At 31.2% G+C, this 21,221-nt stretch overlaps 1 protein-coding gene across 1 annotated transcript in view; it reads right to left on the reverse strand.

The window, feature by feature from the left end:
• Positions 1 to 21,221, reverse strand: part of LOC145260566 (actin-related protein 2) — a gene marked incomplete in the record, with an annotated part of 184,172 nt that overhangs the window by 116,392 nt on the left and 46,559 nt on the right. The window contains 1 exon segment of the mRNA XM_080118823.1: positions 8,785 to 8,895. Coding sequence (XP_079974949.1) covers positions 8,785 to 8,895 — 111 coding nt within the window.

The raw sequence follows: 21,221 nt of genomic DNA on the forward strand, positions 1-21,221 counted from the left end.
GACACATATATATATATATATATATATATAGACACATATATATATATATATATATAGACACATATATATATATATATAGACACATATATATATATATATATATATAGACACATATATATATATATATATAGACACATATATATATATATATAGACACATATATATATATATATAGACACATATATATATATATATAGACACATATATATATATATATAGACACATATATATATATATATATAGACACATATATATATATATATATAGACACATATATATATATATAGACACATATATATATATATATATAGACACATATATATATATATATATATAGACACATATATATATATATATATATAGACACATATATATATATATATATAGACACATATATATATATATATATATATAGACACATATATATATATAGACACATATATATATATAGACATATAGACACACACATATATATATATATAGACACATATATATATATATATATAGACACACACATATATATATATATAGACACACACATATATATATATATAGACACACACATATATATATATAGACACACACATATATATATATATATATAGACACACACATATATATATAGACACACACACATATATATATATATATATATATATAGACACATATATATATATATATATTAGTTTTACGGATATATTTTAAATTCTTCTGACTTAAGGTTACTAATACTACAATCTAAAAGGTTATGGAAACAAAAAGGTACATTCCAAAAATTTTATTTAAAAATTTGCATTTTTATTAAATTAGTCTTTTTACACATGATCAAAATGATAAGACCAATGGTATAAATTGTTAGATTTATGGTAATTTTAATGATTTTAGTTCAGCGATTAACAATCACTGTGTAAAGGTGTTACCATGCCTAAAGCAAGAAAACTAACCGAAAGGGAGCGCTCTCGAATTCTAGGATTCCATAAGCAAGGTTTGTCACAGTGAGCGATAGCAGCTTAGGTAAATTGCAGTAAAACTCTTATTTGCAACTTTCCAAAGAACACTGAGAATTATGGAAAATAAAATCTTTTGGTAGGCCCCCCAAAATTTCGACTGCATTGATTAGGAGAATAAGACGGGTTGTTATGAATGACAGAGGACTTTCTTCTAATCAAATTAAGGCGGTTACAGATGCTGATTGCAGTTCAATAACCATCAGACGACACTTACAACAAAAAGGCATGGTAAATAAAAAGTGAAAACAAATTCTTCGATTGCTTCCACGTCACAAAGTGGACCGCTTAAGATTTGGTCATGAATACTAAACCTGGGATGTTGAGAAATGGAAAAAAGTCCTGTTTTCTGATGAGAAAAAATTCAATTTAGATGGTCCTGATGGCTTCCAGCGATATTGGCATGACAAAAACATGCCCCTTGAAATTTTTTCCACACATCATAGTGCTGGAGGGTTCGTAATGGTATGGGGGTGCCTTTTCTTACAAGAGGGACGATGGAGCTCCAGGTGGAGCAGAGTTGTCAGACAGCAGCTGGTTATGTTAGCATGCTACAAAAAGCATCTTTGTTTGTGTGGGGATGGATGGTTATTCCAACAGGATAATGCTGCAATCCACACTGCAGGACGGACCTTTAGCCTTCTACAAGAAAATAGAATTCAATCTCTAGAGACATCCTGCATGCTCACCGGACTTGAACCCAATTGAAAATGCTTGCGGATGGATGACAAGAGAGGTTTATCAAAATGACAAACAATATTCAACAAAAAATGAACTTCATGAAGCCATCTTCAGAAACTGGAGCAAGATCCCAGACACCTTAATGGAAACCCTTATTTCTAGTATGCCCCAAAGAATTTTTGAAGTCATCAAAAGCAGTGGAGGTAGAACTCATTAAGTTTGATTGTTGAACGTTTTCATACACTTTTTGTACAATTTAATAGAATTTTTGTCTCTGGTCTTATAATTTTGATCATGCCTAATTTAATAAAAATGTCAATTTCAAAAATAAATCTTTGGAATGTAGTTTTTGGTTTCCATAAGCATTTAGACTGTAGTATTGGTAAACTTAAGTCGGAAGAATTTAAAATCTATCCTTAAAAAAAAGTTTTTTTTAAAGTGCTCTTAAATTTTGGATCAATAGTGTATGCTATGACTATTTTGTAAGTTTTTTTTTGTTTTTTTTTTAAAGTTTTTGTGTAGCAATTAAATAAACTTTTATTTTTTTTTAAATTTTGCCGGGGCATACCATTGAAATAGATGAATCAATATTCAACTGTCAGAAATATGTCGGGCAACTAAGCCACTATGAGTGTTCAGGGTCATGACCCCATGGAAAAGGAGGGTTTCCTCATCGCAGTGCCCAATAGGAATGCTTAAACCCTTCTTCCTATTAAAAATCAATATATTCTGCCGGGAACTACAGTCGTGTCAGACTGCTAGAAAGCATATAGCAGAGTGGGAGAAGGGTTTCACCATTTAACAGTGACCCAGTCTTCACTTTGTTAACCCTGACACCAAGGCAACCATGAATCATGTGAAGCAGATGTGGAAGAAAGCTAAACAGCACAAGAAAAACGAATGCGGGAACAGCCGGAAGCTTCTAGACAGTTACCTTTTGGAGTTTATGTGGAGACAAAAATTTGGGCATGACCCTTTTGTCTACATCCTAAACCACATTTCGGAAAGTTACCCAGTTATTACACATCCGTTGTCTCTTCTCACAACAGTTTGCGATTATCTGATGCGACCATAGAAAAGTCTACATAAACATAACGGTGAACTCCCCCACAAAAAAAAAAAAAAAACTTTTTCTTGGGGGAAAGGAAAAAAAAAGAAAAAAGTTTCTTTAATTGTTACACAAAAACTTAAACAAAAAAACTTTGCTTATCTGTTTTGTTTTGGGCTTTTTTGTTAGACAAAAAAAAAAAAAAAATTACAGTAAAAAACTTATTACAAAAAAGAAAAGAAAACTTATTACGGCAAGTCATTTTTTAGTTTATTTTTTGTGTTGTTTATTTCTTGTTAAAATCATGTTTACATATTTCCTTCACTTTTTTTTTAGTAGCGCTTGTTATGCTCGGCAATTAATGTTGTGTTCCAAGCAAAGCCGATAGGATGCAGAGTTATGTGTGGTTCAAATTATGTACAAGTACGAATAATCTTTTGAGAGTAATATGAACAGGGGACCATCCAAACTTCACGTATATAGAGAAAGAATTGGTTATTTTTAGAGTACCATAATTAATTCTTGTAAATTATTCTCAAAGCATTTCTAAATTTTTCTTGTTGAAAAGTCATACAATCTATAAATTTTGCACCTAAACAAACTTCTTGGGAAGCAGCCATTTTAAGTTTAGACATAGCAACTTAATAGTAGTAGATATGTTGTCTTCATGCATTCAGTTTTTAAGTCAAAATGTTTGTAGGACTAATAATGTCATTTTTTTTTTTAAATAACAATTTATATGTAATTAGCATTACAAGTTGATTTTTTCTTTTTAGATAATTGTTATTTTATCAACTTGCATGAAAAGAGCTATGCAAAAGATACTTAAAACTGTTTAAATTTTGCAAATACCTTGTTCAAAAGTTATGAGAATTTTAAGTGCCAAAATTTATGCTTTTCCATGGACATTTTTCTTTAGAAAAAGTGGGATAAATTACGAACATCAACATTTCAAGAAATTTGGTAATTTCGCCACTATTTATTTATTTTTCAAGCGATTCTCATGAAACTTGGCGCTCTTATTAGTAATATACACGGACGATAAAACACTTTGGATAATTTCAAGGTAGTTCTACTAAAATAGCCATATTTTTTTAAACCAAAGCACTTCAAGTCTTCAAAATACTGTTTTGTATGGAAATGAATATACTTTTAAATGGATTAATAAATATGAATGTACATTATATATTTAAAGAGTTTTAAGCAAATAAAATGATAAAAATGTGAACGTCATAAAATGGCGTTTTTCTCACATTTCTGGTCAAATTTAAAAACATGGTTAAAAAACAAAATAAATTTTTGTAGATATATAGCTTGCATGCACTTTTATTCGTTGCATTAGTTTTGAACAGCGAATTAAAACAATGTCTTATTGCGAACAGCCTAAAATGTTTTTTCAAAATCAAAATAAGTATCAAAATCTCGTTTTATTACTATACACAGATTCGAAAAAGTTGTCAAAAAACAAATATATAACAAATAAATGTTATCAAAGGCAAGATAAGTTACTTTTCTACCTTACTGGATATTTTTTTTAGTGTTTTTTTTTTTTTTTTTTTTTTTTTTTTTATTACATTTTCACCCCAAACAAGGCAAATTGCCACTTTGGTGTAGGGGGCTACTATCAGGGGCAACAACTACTGGGGTACTATGTAGGGATTTGGGCAGCAAGGTGTCGGTTCACGTTACACTTGAACTTCTGCACGTCAGTACTGTTGGGGAAGCAGGGACCTGGAATGGAATTCCAGAGTCTTGCGGTTCTGGGGAAGAAACTATTGGAGTAAAAAGATCTTTTACATCTAGGGACCTCTACAGTGTGGGGGTGGGATCTAGTAGCCTGTCGGGTTTGTCGAGGGTGCTCGCGTCGTGGGGGCACAAGTGATTGCAGTTCATCAGAGCATTCACCACTAAAATACTTGTAGAACAGGCAGAGGGATGCAACATTTCGTCGATGGGACAGAGGCTGAAGCTTAGATGCCAGTTCAGGGCCTATCAGATTTGCGACTCTCTTTTGAACCTTGTCAAGGAGCGAGAGACTAGTAGCAGATGCACCAGCCCAGATGTGGCAGCAATACTCCATACATGGGCGAATGGTGGCCTTATAGAGGTACAGGATACTTTCGGGTGTTAGTAGTTTTCTAGCACGGTAGAGAGAGCCTACCTTTCTTGCAGCGGCCCTGTCAATGCCTTCAATGTAATTGTTCCAACTCATGTTTCCTGTGAACGTTAGGCCAAGGAGTTTGAAAGATGGACTCTCAGATAAAGAGTCGTTGGCCATTGCTATTGGTGGTAGAGAGGGTTTCTTGTAATTATTGAATGAAACTAGTTTAGTCTTGGCAGCATTGAACGCGACCAACCACTTTTGTCCCCATTCCACTACAGATTGGAGGTCTTCCTCTAGTGTTTCTGCCATTTCTTTAGAAATGTGTTCATTCGTCTTCCTGTCGTGTCTGCCATAGAGTGTAGTGTCATCAGCATATATACCCATCTCAGAGGCAATGTTGTCGGGGAGGTCATTTATGAATATCAGGAACAATAGAGGTCCAAGGATAGAACCCTGGGGCATTCCCGCATTTATATCATATTGTTTAGATGTGCGACCGTCGAGGACTACCTGGATTTTTCTCTTATCTAAGAAGGATTTAATTATGTTAAGTATTCTACCAGTGATACCGTAAGATCTAATCTTCCTGAGGAGACTCTCATGCCATACCCTGTCAAAAGCCTTAGATATATCTAGTTTTTATTTAATGTAACATGTTCATCCAGTTCGAAAAAACATACAGCGTTTACCGATGTATTGGAAAATTTAAAATGGCGCCCGACTCTCTCTTTGACACAGTTTGAGAAAAGGAGTTAAAAATAAAAAACTATACAATACTGTTAAAAACCCAATTTAAAATGGCGCCCGACTCTCTCTTTGACACAGTTTGAGAAAAGGAGTTAAAAATAAAAAACTATACAATACTGTTAAAAACCCACCAAATATATGTCAGCCTATGTCACGGTAACATATATTGAGCGAGCCCCCCCCCCCAATACCTCTGTAAGCCACATACAAGCGTCTAAAACAAACAAAAAATAGATCCTTCCTTATAGAAAAATGCCCATGATTTATCTCCCATAAAAAATAAATTGGTTAACTGTCCTAAAATTCTAAAATGGCCTGGAAATGGTGATTTTACATTAAATTTTTGTGAAACTACCCCCCCCCTCTAATATTGTTTTTGTTTCTGTCAAATCTTCAGTATGTTCATACATAATTTTCCTTAGCCCTACAATTAATACAAAGTCCGAATGGCAACCCTCCCAATATTCTCATTTCATAAAAACCCTCTTAAAACCACATATTCGTCTTAACAAAAAAAACAAAAAGCACATAGGATTTATCTTCCATAGAAAAAAAAAAAAAACGATTAACTGCCCTAAAACGCTAGAATGACCTGTAATGTGGAATTATTTTACATTAAATTTTAAAATAATTTGTTTATCTTTCATTAAAGTTTTTCATGGCATTTCATACATAATTGCCTAAAAAGGTAGAATCACATTTTGGAGGGGTGGTCAGAAGGTGTTAATCTACAATAATACCAAAGAAATATTGCAATATATTCATTTTTAAATGGTCCTATGTTTAGATTCAAGTTTTTTGTACATAAAAGACATTACAATTCAACTTTGAGTTCTCCAACTTCTTTTCTGTTTATGGATACATGGTATTTTTAAGGAATTGCAGATTATTTATGCACATTTACTGCAGATTATTTGGAAACCATGAACTTTTGGAGATTTTCAGTCGCATATTTTGATTCCTTGTACAAAAATACACTTATATGGTAAATTTCATTGCTTAATCTTGTGTTTTAACAAAGATATGACATTTTTACTGAAAAAGTAGTGTAAAAAATGTGACGAAACACATATGGTCTTAAAGAGAAAAAATATCCAAACGTGTGAGGCACAAAAATAGTCATAACTTCCTTAATTTTAATCAGATTTTAAAAATTTAAAAAAGATTTTCTTAGCTCATCAAGCTCTTTCTACATATACCAATACTGAAATATTTTCAGCTATTTCAATTTTCTCATTACTCTTATGTAAAATCGTGTGCTCTTTCTGATTATGCAGTCAAATCTGATGTATCTCTTTACCATAAGCCATAGATTAGAAATTAATATGTACAAATTTCAATTTTTTTTAAACTGGAGCATGGTATCATACAGTGGGTGTCTATTTATGAACAAAGCTAAGTATTATAGTAGTATTTAAATATAGCTTTATTGAGAGCAGGCATTTTCCTGCCTCCTCGCCAAAGGAGAGCTTAATCTGGGGTGTAGCCATTGAATGCCTAAAGAGCATTCATGGCTGGTATTTACTCAAAGAAGAGAAAAAAATTGAGTAGATATGAATTAATCTCAGAAATAAATCGAAGAAAATTTTTCATATAGATTTTGAATTTCTGTAAAAGATGAAAATTCCCATAGTCAACCAGAACTTATGCATTTTGGAACAAGTCCAATTTTCAAAATAAACTCCTGATTTACATTTTGTAAATCCTGTCTATCTGGCCAAAAAGATACCCCTATTTCCATAAACCATAACTATTTCCATGCAACTATAAATCGTATTCTACATGAATCCTCAAATGTAACTTTTACGATACCAGGATATTAGGAATCCTGATAAGCCACAATTATATATTCACCAATTGATGGTATTTTTCATCATTTCTATTCTGTTTTACTGAAAATTCAACTATGTAAACAAAGAAATAAAACAATAAATTTTTACCTTGTTTCCACCTTAACATTTTCTTTAAAACGACTATTTTTCATGTTTTCAGTAATTTTAATAATAACATTTTAAAGAAAGTTTCACATAATAATTATCACATTTTTATATATTATACATGAAAATAATTCTGAAACTATTATCTATATGAAAATTGATGATATATGTCGACTTATCAATTTTGAAATATTTTTTGTCAACTTTGCTCGGTCATAAGTTTGCTTCCTGTGGTCATAAAAATACAAATCAAAGTCCAGTAGAGATGAACTTCTATCTTTATATAGTCTGTAAAATTTTAGCCATATCCAATCAAATTTGACCCCGCGAATAAGTATCCAAATGTAACATATGAAATGTAAACATTGAAAAAAAAACAGTTTCCCTTTTTTGCTGTCGTCATTTTTTACAGTTTTTTTCATTTTTAACTTTGAAATAAAAAACATTGAATGTATAAAAGACAAATAAATTAACATCATTGGAATGCTTATTCTATTCTCTTTCCATCGATGTAGTTCTTCTAAAAACTGACCCATAAAAAAAGATATGACTTGTTGAAGCACATTAGGTATGTAATATTGCCGATGTCCACGGAAATACAGCACATGCTTGTAATGCTAATGTAATGGTTATTCTGAAATTGTGTTTGTAGTTTAATACAGTTAATAGTTTCTAACCTAGGAAAAAACCAAGCTATTTCATTACTTTTTAAAGGAGAAGGAAAAATAAGTTCACAAATGCCATAAAAATAGCCTACAAGATTAAATTACAGTATCAGAAACATAGCCACTTCTTATGGAAAATATCTTGGTTAGTATTTATCAAATAGCTTAAGCTATATCATGGGGAAAATAGCCAACTTAAGTAACTGAATTTGCATCAAATGAAAATCGTTTATAAATTTAAAAACTAGGTTACTGTAGTCTATTATATTCCAAAACATGAAATTGCAGGTAAAAATAAATCCTTTTTATTTAATTTTGGAGTGTAAGTCAGATAGAAAAGAATCCAACTCTTAGCATTCTTAAAGTCGGACTCCAAATCTTTCCAAAACCTCCAATTTTGAAATCCTGCCCAGGTCTCCCCTTACATAGCTTTAACCATTTCAAAATTATTTTCTCTTATCACATAATTTGGTCAAATCACAGTATTTTGCAGTTCCCTCAACTCTTAATATTACATTATTGATATTTATTTCTGAACAGAAAAAAAATGTAACATCTTTAAGAAAATTGGTAACTTTAAATTGTTAACACTTACCTTGACTTCAATGTTTCCAACTTTTGTGGTTGCCCTAATGATAGGACGGCCAACCAGTGATGGGAAAATATGGGAAGGAAAATTGGAACCAGCATATCCACACTTGACAAACTGAATAGAAAAAAAAATTAAAATTACAAATGAACTTTTACAATCTTATACAATTATTAAGAATTTGATGAAATTAAACATTACATAAATATTTTACAAATTTCAGACATATTCTTCTCTACTTTTCAATTAGATGATCATGAACTGAATATTTAAAATTAATATGAAAACCAATGAGAAAAAAGAAGCCCATCAACCTTTTTCAAAAGAAGAGGTTTTTTTAACTTGGATCTAAGCACAAGGTCTAATGTATATCTTGAGATTAATATATTCGTGTTGGGACGATTAATTGGAATCAGAATAATCTGAACTTTTAGGAATATCAGAATCAGAAAAATTTGAACTATTTCAAAAAGGATTTTTTACAGGACACTAAAATAAAATGAAAATTTGCAGTCTATAGCCCAAGATCACACTTGTTGACATGACTAAGGGAACCTAATTTCATTTTGTTTGTTAGCAAAGTAAATATTCTAGAGTTCATTCTTTTTCACACATATTTGCTAAATTTCCACATGACTGACTCTCAGAGAATTCTCAGTTTAATATTAAGGAATTTTTAATACTCAGATAAGTTACTCTTATTTTTTTGGCACCCTATCCTCTGAAATAATATTATACTGTAGTTTTTCCGTTTTACCTGAAGTGAAAACTATATATGAAAATTTCACAAGGAGTTCATCAAAATCTTGAATACAATACATAAAGAGAAAACAGTTTGTCAAACTGAAACAAAAATTATATCTACATTAGAAAGTCCCCATCCACCAAAATAAATTAGATTCTACTTTTTAAGGCGATTATCTATGAAAATACTCAAAAGAAGAAAACAATTATTCTAGAATTTAGAATGGAAGATACATATACATTTAACATAGAACGATCCCCCATTTTTGGGCCATTCAAACTTTTAAGGCAATTAACTAAATTGTTTGCCACTAAATAAAGATCACTTTATAAAAAAGAGAAAATATTTTTAACATTTTGCATTATCAATCTGATAAGATTCACAAGAGATGTTTTGTGTACAAAGATAAGAATTAGCAAAAAAAATGAGAACTTGTGTACAAAGATAAAAACTAGCAAAAAAAAAAAAAGAATTTGTGTACAAAGATAATAAGCAAAAAAAAAAAATGGAGAATTTGTGTACAAAGATAAGAATTAGCAAAAAAAAAAGGAGTATTTGTGTACAAAGATAAGAATTAGCAAAAAAAAAAAATAGAATTTGTGTACAAAGAATTAGCAAAAAAAAAAAGGAGAATTTGTGTACAAAGATAAGAATTAGCAAAAAAAAGGAGAATTTGTGTACAAAGATAAGAATTAGCAAAAAAAAAAATAGAATTTGTGTACAAAGATAAGAATTAGCAAAAAAAAAAAAATAGAATTTGTGTACAAAGAATTAGCAAAAAAAAAAAAAGGAGAATTTGTGTACAAAGATAAGAATTAGCAAAAAAAAGGAGAATTTGTGTACAAAGATAAGAATTAGCAAAAAAAAGGAGGATTTGTGTACAAAGATAAGAATTAGCAAAAAAAGGAGAATTTGTGTACAAAGATAAGCCAAAAAAAAAAAAAGGAGAATTTGTGTACAAAGATAAGAATTAGCAAAAAAAAAAAAAAAGGAGAATTTGTGTACAAAGATAAGAATTAGCAAAAAAAAAAAAAAAAAAAGAACTGTGATTTTAATATTATTTCTGCATCAGCAAGCTTTACGATTTCAGATTTTTCATACAAAAAGACAAGAAAATCTGGTGATACACACATACACATTATTCTCTTAAATAAGAGTTGATTAACATTTGTTTTCTAATGTTTTTTTTTATATATATATTTTAACCATGCAAAAGTATTCTTTAATTCTGGGATGGAGTTATGTTTAAAAAAATTCCTTTTAATGTTGGAAATTGCAATTATCTCAACAAATGTTTTAACAAGTTTACATTACTCTCTTGTTATATCTTGTTTGCGCCGCCCCAACCCCACCATCACACTCTCACCTAATTTCATACAGTATCTTGCTTTTTGACATTTTACTTCACTTAGTTGAAAGAGATCAAAAGGCTCCCTCATGGAGCTAATACTCGATTTTGGTGGGAGTTAATATTTGAGGGCCTTTTGATAAATGCTGCCAGCTTGATCTGCCAGGGATTGTGCTTAAATATTTAAAAAAAAAAAAAAAAAAAAGACCATCTTTTTTTTTTTAGGTTATTTTTCAAGTCCTGATAATTAATTATCTTTTCGTATTCAACTCTACTGAGGTCACAGAGACAATTACATGGCAAGTCCTTATGTTCCATTATGAGAATTGCTGATTTAATGACCTTGTCTTTTATGTATCTACCCGCCTGTATGCCTTTGTTATGAAACATGTTTATTAATAAGAAAAGGACAAAATAAAAAGCAAAGTCTACTATAAACAAAAGGGAATATCACCACACATTTAACAAGGGAGGTTCATATGAGTTGTCCGGTATAAATGCTTTATGCTGATGACTTAGTATACGCATCCATAAAAGAATGGAAGGTTAAATTAAAACAATAAAAAAAAATACATTTAGATACACAATTTCTCTATTGAAACATAGCTGTAAAAATGTAATTTTACACCAGGCCTAGTTTCACATGTAAAATGTAATTTTACAAAATGGCCTAGTTTCACGTGTGAAAATCGACTTTTCCTTAAATTTTATCTTTCTATATTTTTTTGATAGGATGTAAATCAAAACAAAATTTTTCACTTGTATCAGTTTTTGCTGACTTCAAATTATGTGACTATTTAAGAGAAAGATTATTTTATGAGAAAAAGTTTTCAGATTTTTCAAATATGATGTGCATTATATAAAAAAATAGTACCATATTAAAAACTGGCTTCTCGGTATCTATATACATTCCATCTATTATTTTAAAAACTTGAAAATTTAGCTGGAAAACAAGTGAAGCATGCATGGTCTCCTGTGAATGCACAGTGAACAAGCCATAAAATAAAAATGACTAAATTCAGCATTTGCCGCCCCCCCCCCCATTTAGCCCCAAAAGTCTCCAAAGGGACGTCAAATCCTGGTGAAAATGAACAAGCAGTTTTAGGCTTTAACATATGTAAATTTGAGTTCTGGGTACTCCTTGAGCGTTGAGTTCCATGGTAACCAGCAGAAAAATTTAATGGGTTAATGTTTCCTTTAACTACAACAGAACACCGACAAATAAAATTTGTTTTTCTTTTCGGGGTTGCTGAAAACAAATCTGATATTCAAATCTGTCTCAAATTTACCGTTTGCATGGTATTAACCCCTGAAGCCTCGCATTATTTTGTGCCAACTCACCGCCATTGTTTATGCTATTCTTACATGATGTGTTTGCGCATGGACGCGCGTAGTAAAGTGACTTGTCAAATTGCGGAAGAAGAAGAGTGGGGGGGGGGTCAATTATAAAACTTGTACAATGCGACTCCCCCCCCCCGATATAAACAGAATTTTTGTGAAAAATTAAACAATTCTTCTGTCCCCACGTTACTTACAGAAAAATGGTAAATTAAACTGCAGAAGCACCTGTTAAATGTTGTACAAGTTTTATAATTGAAACCCTCACCCTCCAAAAAAAATAAAAAAACGAAAAATAAAAATGCTTTTGTAGACCACTCATGAAAACTTAATTTTTTTAAAAAATTTTTTTAGATCAATTAAAAAAGCATAAAAAACTACGTAACACAGAAAAATGAACCACATTTTGTTTTTGAAAACTTTGTTATTTTAAATGTCTGCTAAAAAATTCTTCCGCGATGTGACAAGTCACCTTATTACACGTGTCTATGCGTGAACGCATCATGTAAGAATAGCATAAACGATGGCGGTGAATTGGCACAAAATAGTGCAAGGGCTCAGGGGTTAATACCATGCAAACGGTAAATTTGCAACGGGTTTGAATAACAGATTCGTTTTCAGCGACCCCGAAAACCTATAAAGAACCAAATTTTATTGGTCGGTGTTCTGTTGTAATTAAAGTAAAAGTAAAGTTAAATTTTTCTGCTCGTCGCCATGGAACTAAACGCTCAAGGAGTACAGAGTTCTGCACTATGCAAAAAAAGAAATGACTAAGTCCATCATTGCCCCCCCCCCATTTAGCCTCCAAGACCTTAACATATTTAAATTTGAGTTCAACACCATGCAAAACTGCTAAATAAACATACACAGAAAATTTTGGACAAATATGGTAAAATAATCCCAAAAATGGAGTTTTTCCGGAAAATCCGTTCTGTTACTTTTTTACTCATATCATGTTCAATATTTGTGCAAAATTCCAATAAATTCCAAGGCATAGTTATTGAGAAAAGTGCAAACAGACGGACGAATGGACAAGGGTGACCAATAAATTTAACCAGCCTTCTTGAATTTTATGAGAATAATATTTGGAAAAACATAAAATATATCGGAACAAAATAGATACTTTCAAAGTTTAGAGAATCAAGGGTCATCCTTCATATATCCTACTCTTACCTAGATTCATTAGTGATCACTACAATATCATTAACTCTAGAGGGCAACCTATGTGAAACATCTCAATTGTTGAAATTTCATATATATATATATATATATATATATATATATATATATTATATATATAAATCCGTAATCCTGTCTGTTTGTTTGTTCACAATTTGATTAATATATACAAAACTTCCTGCTGAAAACGGTTATCTATATAAATTTTATTTACTATAAGATTTTCTATATAAATAGCATCACGATCAATATATATACACTATATTGAAGGCAATGTACATAATAGAACTAATCTAATTTGCATATTATATTAAAGAAAATCTTTTTTAAATAATTCGCTCAATTAAAATTACTGATTATAGTAATGTAATTGATGTAATTGTTCTATTTAAGAGTATTATTTAAAGTTAATTTATTTAATTATTTTAATTCAAGTTATTTTGTACTATTTGCTAAACTGGCACATTTTAAGTAATTTTCACTGATATTTCACTTCTGGTTATGAACGGATATAGTTTTTAACCAAATCGAGAGATATGGTGATAAAATGATTTGTTTTAATTATTTATTTTCTATAAATGTAAAAGTTACGAATATTGATAAAAAAATAAATAATTAGGCTAAGGATGATTTTATTTTTCGACGAAATATTTTAAATCGTTAGCCCTCTATTAAAGTCTCGGCTATAAATGTTGATTCATTGTAACGTGTGAGCACGTTTACCAAAAGGTTAAAATTTATTTCCTACGGACGATTTTAAAATCATTTTTCAACTATTCACGTGACTGTCTGAATTTTATTATCGTTTCCATAATACTTTGAAGAAGAAACAAGGTAAAGTAATGCTTTTTATATCAGATATATTACTACGCGTTTTTTTTTTTTTTTTTCCACTTTTTTTTTCTTCGATTTTCTTTTGAGAAAGATCTTATGTTTTCCTGTCTGGGTAATTGATTTAGTTGATAATATATATTTGTGTGGAGGAGTTTCGATGTAATTATGGGTTTTTTTTCGGGGGGAGGGGGTGTCGCTTTATGTCTCAGCGTCACTCAAAGAAAAATAATTGCAGAAGTACAAAGATGTGGGTGTTTTTATCTATTAATTTATTTTTATTTCGGACTACTAGTCTCATCTTTATTAGTTGTTGTTTTTCATCTTTTTATTGGATTGTTTATTCACAACGTTTCGGCCAACTAATTCTTCTGGCCTTCGTCAGGTGGTAAACGCGACGGATAGGACTTCGAATCTCCTAACTGCATTCTCAGCTATCACTGCCATCCGTAGTTGTTGTCGTCTCACCAAGGCCAGACGAAGGCCAGAGTTGTCGTCTGACGAAGCCAGAGGAATTAGTTGGTCGAAACGTTGTGAATAAACAATCCAATAAAAAGATGAAAAACAACAACTAATAAAGATGAGACTAATAGTCCGAAATAAAAATAAATTAATATATATAATGCTCATCTCAAAAATGAATTCCAATTAAGGAAGAATATATATGTGTTTTTATCTGTTTAGTACTTCTGCAGTTTACGAACCGTGCTATTTTTTAGATATGATTTACAAGTGTAATTCAATTTTTGCCGTATCTTTTGTTTATTAAATTTTTTTGTGAAAGTCCTTCCTTTATTAAAAATGGGGTACTTTTTATATACACAAACAAGCATAGTATAATATAAAGCTGTGTGTGTGTGTGTCTGGTCACGAATAGGCTCCTATATGGTTGACCATTTTAAAAAACTGATTACATATAATGATAGAAGATGTATCGAGACACAGGAATGGGTATGTTTGATCTGGCAGAATGATGGTTCATTAAAATTGTGGGGTCTGCATTCGCGCCTGATCCACAAAGTATGGAAATAAAAAATTTTAAAAAAAGTTTACAAGTTTTTTGATATAGATGTACATAAGAATACTTTGATAAGTATGTTTTAACTTAAATAGGGATGGTATAATAAAATTGTGGGGTCTGCGTTCACGCCTGGCCTCCATAGAATGGAAATATGTTACAAAGTTTAACAAGGTTTTTTAATATAGATCTACAGAATATTGTGATAAGTGTTTCAGTGTGATAATAAATTATGGGGTTTATCTATTTTATTTTTACTTTCATCATGTTTTGCTTTGGTTTTGATACCCCAAATTCGAAGCTATCTCTTTACAACCATTCCTTTTCATAACCTATCATACTTTCATAAATCAGAGTCCATTTTCTGTAGGCTGTTTTTTAACCCAGTCAACGACGGGTACTCTTGCTAGTATATATATATATATATATATATATACATATATATATACTATTCAAACACAGTAGTGTTTGAATATATGGTTAAGTGGCAGTTTTAGTCATTTAGAACCGCTTTAAAGCTTCGCCACTCACTCATTTTTCGATCAAATTTTAAACAATTATTACAGTTTATAGATCACCTTCTCAGCTATATTGTGGAAAAAAAATTTCAATTTTCGTTCAGTAAAACAAAAGTCATGATGAATTTTCTGGTGTTCAAAATTGTAAAAAAAACGTAAGGAGGTGAGCGACGTTTTTTATGACTGGTTTTCATTGCAACCACATTGCTTCAGCGACTACTGTTGCTACTAATTCAGTGTTGTCTCGAAAAGAAAAGTTACAAGTGAAAAGAGGATGAAAGTATGAAAGGGAGATAATTGGGGGGGGGATTTATTGAAAGCAGACGAGTGTCATACGTTGTTATTAGATATCTGTTTATGGGGGCAAAAAATAAGACTTAAATTAAATGGAGTACAAGTGAATCCTGGAAAAATCATGGATTACAATAGAAAAATGCGAGCATGAAAAGTAATATGGTTTTAAACATGGACTAGTTGTTAAAACTGGAAAATAAAAGGGCAAGATATTTTAGTAAAAAATATAATAAATTATAATTTCAAATATTGCAGCATATGGAATTTTTTTTACATAATCATAAACTTAATGCAGCAATATTTTAAGTCATAAATTTATTATATTTTTTACTAAAATATTTTGTCCTTTTCTTTTCCAGTTTTAACGAGTCCTTTACTTTTCCATGTTTAAGCTTAACCATATTACTTTTCATGCTCGCAATTTTCTATTGTAATAGCATATATATATATATATATATATATATATATATATATATACACACAGAGCACCACACTGTGAGTGATTTTTCAAAGTAGCAACTAGAAATAATGAAAGTCTTATCTTTTGGCGAATGCATTTCTTTCACAGACAATCTTCCAAAACTCATTACTGAATGAAAGTCTTTTTAACCTTTTTTTTTATAAAACGAACAAAGTTGAATTATTTAAACAATAAAAGTTTAATAGAACAATATACTTTTTTTAACAAAGGCTGTTTAAATAAATATCTGAAGAAATTGGTATCAACATAAAATTTGTTGTATATTTAGAATTACACTTATTAAACAACACAGAAAAACCTTTATGATGTACATACTTGTCACAGAACTAAGATGTCATATTCTAAAAATCATGTGGGTTTGGCTAGTAACTGAAAATATTTAGTTGTCAAAGGTCAACTAAAGATAAGTTCGTCCGTAGAGCCCTGATATATATATATATATATATATATATATATATATATACACACACACACAATCAGTGTCACCATAGGTGCCCTAGATAAAAAAATATAAAAAGATTAAAAAATAATCAAGACTCAAATGAATGTCATCCGTTTTAATAAGCTTCTGGGCTTGACACTTACTCCCGATCTTAAATGGAACATGTACATTAAATCTGTTGCCAAGGCCGCTGGAAAAATGGTTGGATCCTTTTATCGATCCAGTAGATATCTTACTGCTGACGCAATTCTCTATCTATATAAGAGCCAGGTACGTTCAAGGATGGAATACTGTTGCCACATTTGGGCAGGAGCTGCTAGAAAGGACTTGTCCTGCCTTGATAGAGTTCAAAATAGACTTTGTAGCCTCGTAGGAGATGTCTTTTCTCTTCCCTGCAACCTCTTTCTCACAGAAGAGATGTTGCGAGTTTGTCTGCTTTATCGTTATTTTCATGGCAAGTGCTCGACTGAACTTTAATCTATGCCCCCCCCCTGCCAAACTTTCACAAGAAACACTCGTCTAGCTGAAAACACTATCAATAATTCCCCCCACACTTTATCTGTGCCTAAACCTAAACATAGATTCTATGAAAAAAGCTTCTTTCTTAGAACTGCATGCCTCTGGAACTGTCTTCCGTTCTCCTGCTTTTCAGCTGACTACAATCTGGTTGTCTTCAAGTCCAACATAAACAAGTTCTTGATGAGCTGTTCCACTTAAGTTAACAAATTTACCTAATTTCTATTACTAACAATTACTATGTTGTTCAATTGACTACTGTACACTTATCCTCAAGTGGTCTCTGGTGATGCCTATGTAAAAAAAAAAAAAATAAAACTGAACCAAGAGAAAAATTGTGTTGTAAAATAAAAAAAATATTAATGGATAAATTAGTGTCTTTGTCATTTCCTTTTACCAGTTCTTGATAGGCTGCTTGCTTCTGATTTTAATTTGCATTTTAGTGTTGAAAATTTTAACAGTACATGTTTGTAGAATGTAATACTGGAACAACTCAGCATATGAGTGGACTTTTCTTTTCATCTTTATTTGTAAACATTTTAATTTTTCAATTGTGAGCATTTTAGCACTTTTAATGTTTGGGTTATTTTTTTTTTGTTTTCATTAAAGATTAACCAAACTGCCCCCCATCCTCTCTCTTGGTTTTATTGAGCTAGTTCAAGGACAAAATTAGGGTAGGGTACTATTTATTCTTTTTTTGTTGAATTCATTTCAGTGTCCGGGTTTTCTGCTTTAGAGGATAGCTTTTGTGACCTACTAATGTGCTTAGCAGTATACACACTCACTACCCCTCCACAACAATTGTGTAGATGACTGAAGACAATTTTATTTCCACTTTTCATTTTTCTTTGGCCATGCCACACCTAAAACTTATTAAAACATTCTTTTTCTCCATTTTCATTTTGCTTTTGGATGTGTTTCCATATTAAATTCAGGTATCATGTTACTCATAAAAAAAAAAAAATCATGTTACTCATTAAAAAAAAAAAATCATGTTACTCATCAAAAAAAAAATCATGTTACTCATCAAAAAAAAAATCATGTTACTCATCAAAAAAAAATCATGTTACTCATCAAAAAAAAATCATGTTACTCATCAAAAAAAATCATGTTACTCATCAAAAAAATCATGTTACTCATCAAAAAAAATCATGTTACTCATTAAAAAAAATCATGTTACTCATCAAAAAATATCATGTTACTCATCAAAAAATATCATGTTACTCATCAAAAAATATCATGTTACTCATTCAAAAAAAATCATGTTACTCATAAAAAAAAATCATGTTACTCATTCAAAAAATATCATGTTACTCATTCAAAAAATATCATGTTACTCATCAAAAAATATCATGTTACTCATCAAAAAATATCATGTTACTCATCAAAAAATATCATGTTACTCATTCAAAAAAAATCATGTTACTCATCAAAAAAAATCATGTTAATCATCAAAATACAATGGTGTTGCATTTTGCATATTCTTGTCAGTGGAAACTTGGTTGATCATCTAGTGAACGCAAGTTAAAAAATGGAGTTAAATTCCCAAAGCTGGATAAATGATTTTTTAACTTTCCACTTAAAATTTATTAGCTGAAATAGCAAGTTAAATGAAGACATCTTCTAGTTAAGCAAACAAACTCTCAGATGATTTTCAAATTAACAATTGGTTTTTTAATTCCAGGTTTCACGAATTTGCATAGTTGATGTGGGAAGGAGAAAGAGACACCCACTTTTTTTTTTTTTTTTTAATACTCGTGCCTTAATTTATGAAACGTCTTTTTTGATAACATGCTTGGAACTTCGCTCTCTTCCCTGTTCTTTTGCATGTTTTTGCTCTCTTCGTTCTGAATTCGCCAACTGCAAGCTTCCCTCAAAAACAAAAAACAGGGCCATTTTTAGGCTGTGGATGGCCATGATGCCTTAGGACGGGATTCTAATGGTAGCTAAGCCATTCTTCCACTTCAGTTCTTACTAGACAGGATATCGCAGAGTTCCAATCCAATCAATCGGCTGGTTATGTCATGTCCTACTATTTTCAAGTTCATTCCTAATCGCATTATTCAATCAGATTCTTCAAAAATCAAAACATTTTATTTTTCTCCCCAAAGTGATACAAGAAAGCTGAGGTTCAATCATGAGAACAAAGATTACTAATGCCAAGGAACAATGTTAACAAAGTATGTTTTCTGAAAGCAATATATGAGGTGCCTTAAATAAGTTTCCGAATTTTTATCATATGGGCACTTTTATTTATAGTAACACATGAAACTCTAGTCCCCTTCAAAGTAATCTCCTCCAACTGCAATGCACTTGTTGTACCATTTCAACAACTTTTGAAAGGTCCCATACAGGATCTGAATTGATCAGCTCGACCATTTTCCTGCTGTGATGACGTCTTTCTTTCTGATCTTCTCTAGCACTTTTGGGACAAACATCACAAATCTTCCACATCTTCAGTTCCTCGCGAATAATTGTGTGTACAGTTCCTATACTGAGATCAAACTGTGCACTTATTTAAATGAAAGTCCCTATAGACACACAATAGTCCCTATTCATAAAATTCTTTATTTGGTGAATCAACTCTGGTGTTCTGACTTCCTTACTCGCCCCACACCCCTCATCATCCCTCACAGACTCCGTTTTCCTTGCATCTCTCATACCACTCAAAAATTGATGCTTGATTCATACATGATGGTCCAAAAGCAGTCTGAAGCATTCTATACGTTTCTGTAGCATTTTTCCAAGTTTAAAACAATTTTATTGCATATCATTCTTTTAAAGTATTCTCAAATCCAGATTTCATTTTTGAAATTCATCAGCTGTGACAATCGGGCTTTAGTAGGATGTATTCCAATTCTGTAGCTGTTCATTTGAACCTGAAATTATAAAAATTGGTCAGTCATCTCATAAGATGTATAGCAATAACATACTGAATTTTCTAAGAGTCTACAACAATTTTAAATGCCTGTACAAAAAGTCTGGAAACTTATGAAGGCACCTCATATTTTAAAAATAAGTAAATTTCAGTTGATGGCTTATGTAGCAACATTTCCAAATTACAGAATAATCCCGGGATACAAAATTAATTCACTCTGGGGTTGGTGAAATTGCTGTATGGCGGCACCTAAGTAAAATTTTATACAGTAAAAATTGTAACAAAATACAGTACAGTATATTATACACATGTACATAATCAAATAATATTATAAATAAATAAGGCGGGGCAAATACCATAACCATGGGCCAAAAAAACATTGTATTCCACATTGTAACCTGAAAAATCGTATCCCAGGGCCATCGTATCTGAGGCCACCATCTCCCATGGTTCTATTTACTCTTTGTGGTTTGAGTTGTCCCCCTTTGCAAATTGGCTGTTTGGAGAAATGGAAAACTAGATGGCTCTGGTTGATTGTCAATTTGCATAAGTGGAGAAATGGGTAGCATATAAACGGTACTTTTTTTTAAGCAGGGGTGAAGAGCGCAGAGAGTGAAATGACGGTTGGAAGAAGTGACGGCGAATTCTTTTTGTGACGGTGAATTATTTTTGGAAGTTGAAGAGCTCGACCTTTTGGAAGGAACAGCTGTGTCTTATATATTTTTTTTAAATTTCTTTTTTTTCTACTTAACTACAAGCTATTTCGGCAGGAACTATGGAAGCAAAGAGGATCAGCAGTGAAATGCTTAAGACGTTCTCTGGAGAGGGAGATGTTATAACCTGGCTGACCAAGGT

The sequence above is a fragment of the Euprymna scolopes genome, chromosome 36 (genome assembly GCF_053919585.1).
Source record: "Euprymna scolopes isolate OS-2025 chromosome 36, ASM5391958v1, whole genome shotgun sequence".
In the NCBI taxonomy this organism is placed as follows: domain Eukaryota; kingdom Metazoa; phylum Mollusca; class Cephalopoda; order Sepiida; family Sepiolidae; genus Euprymna; species Euprymna scolopes.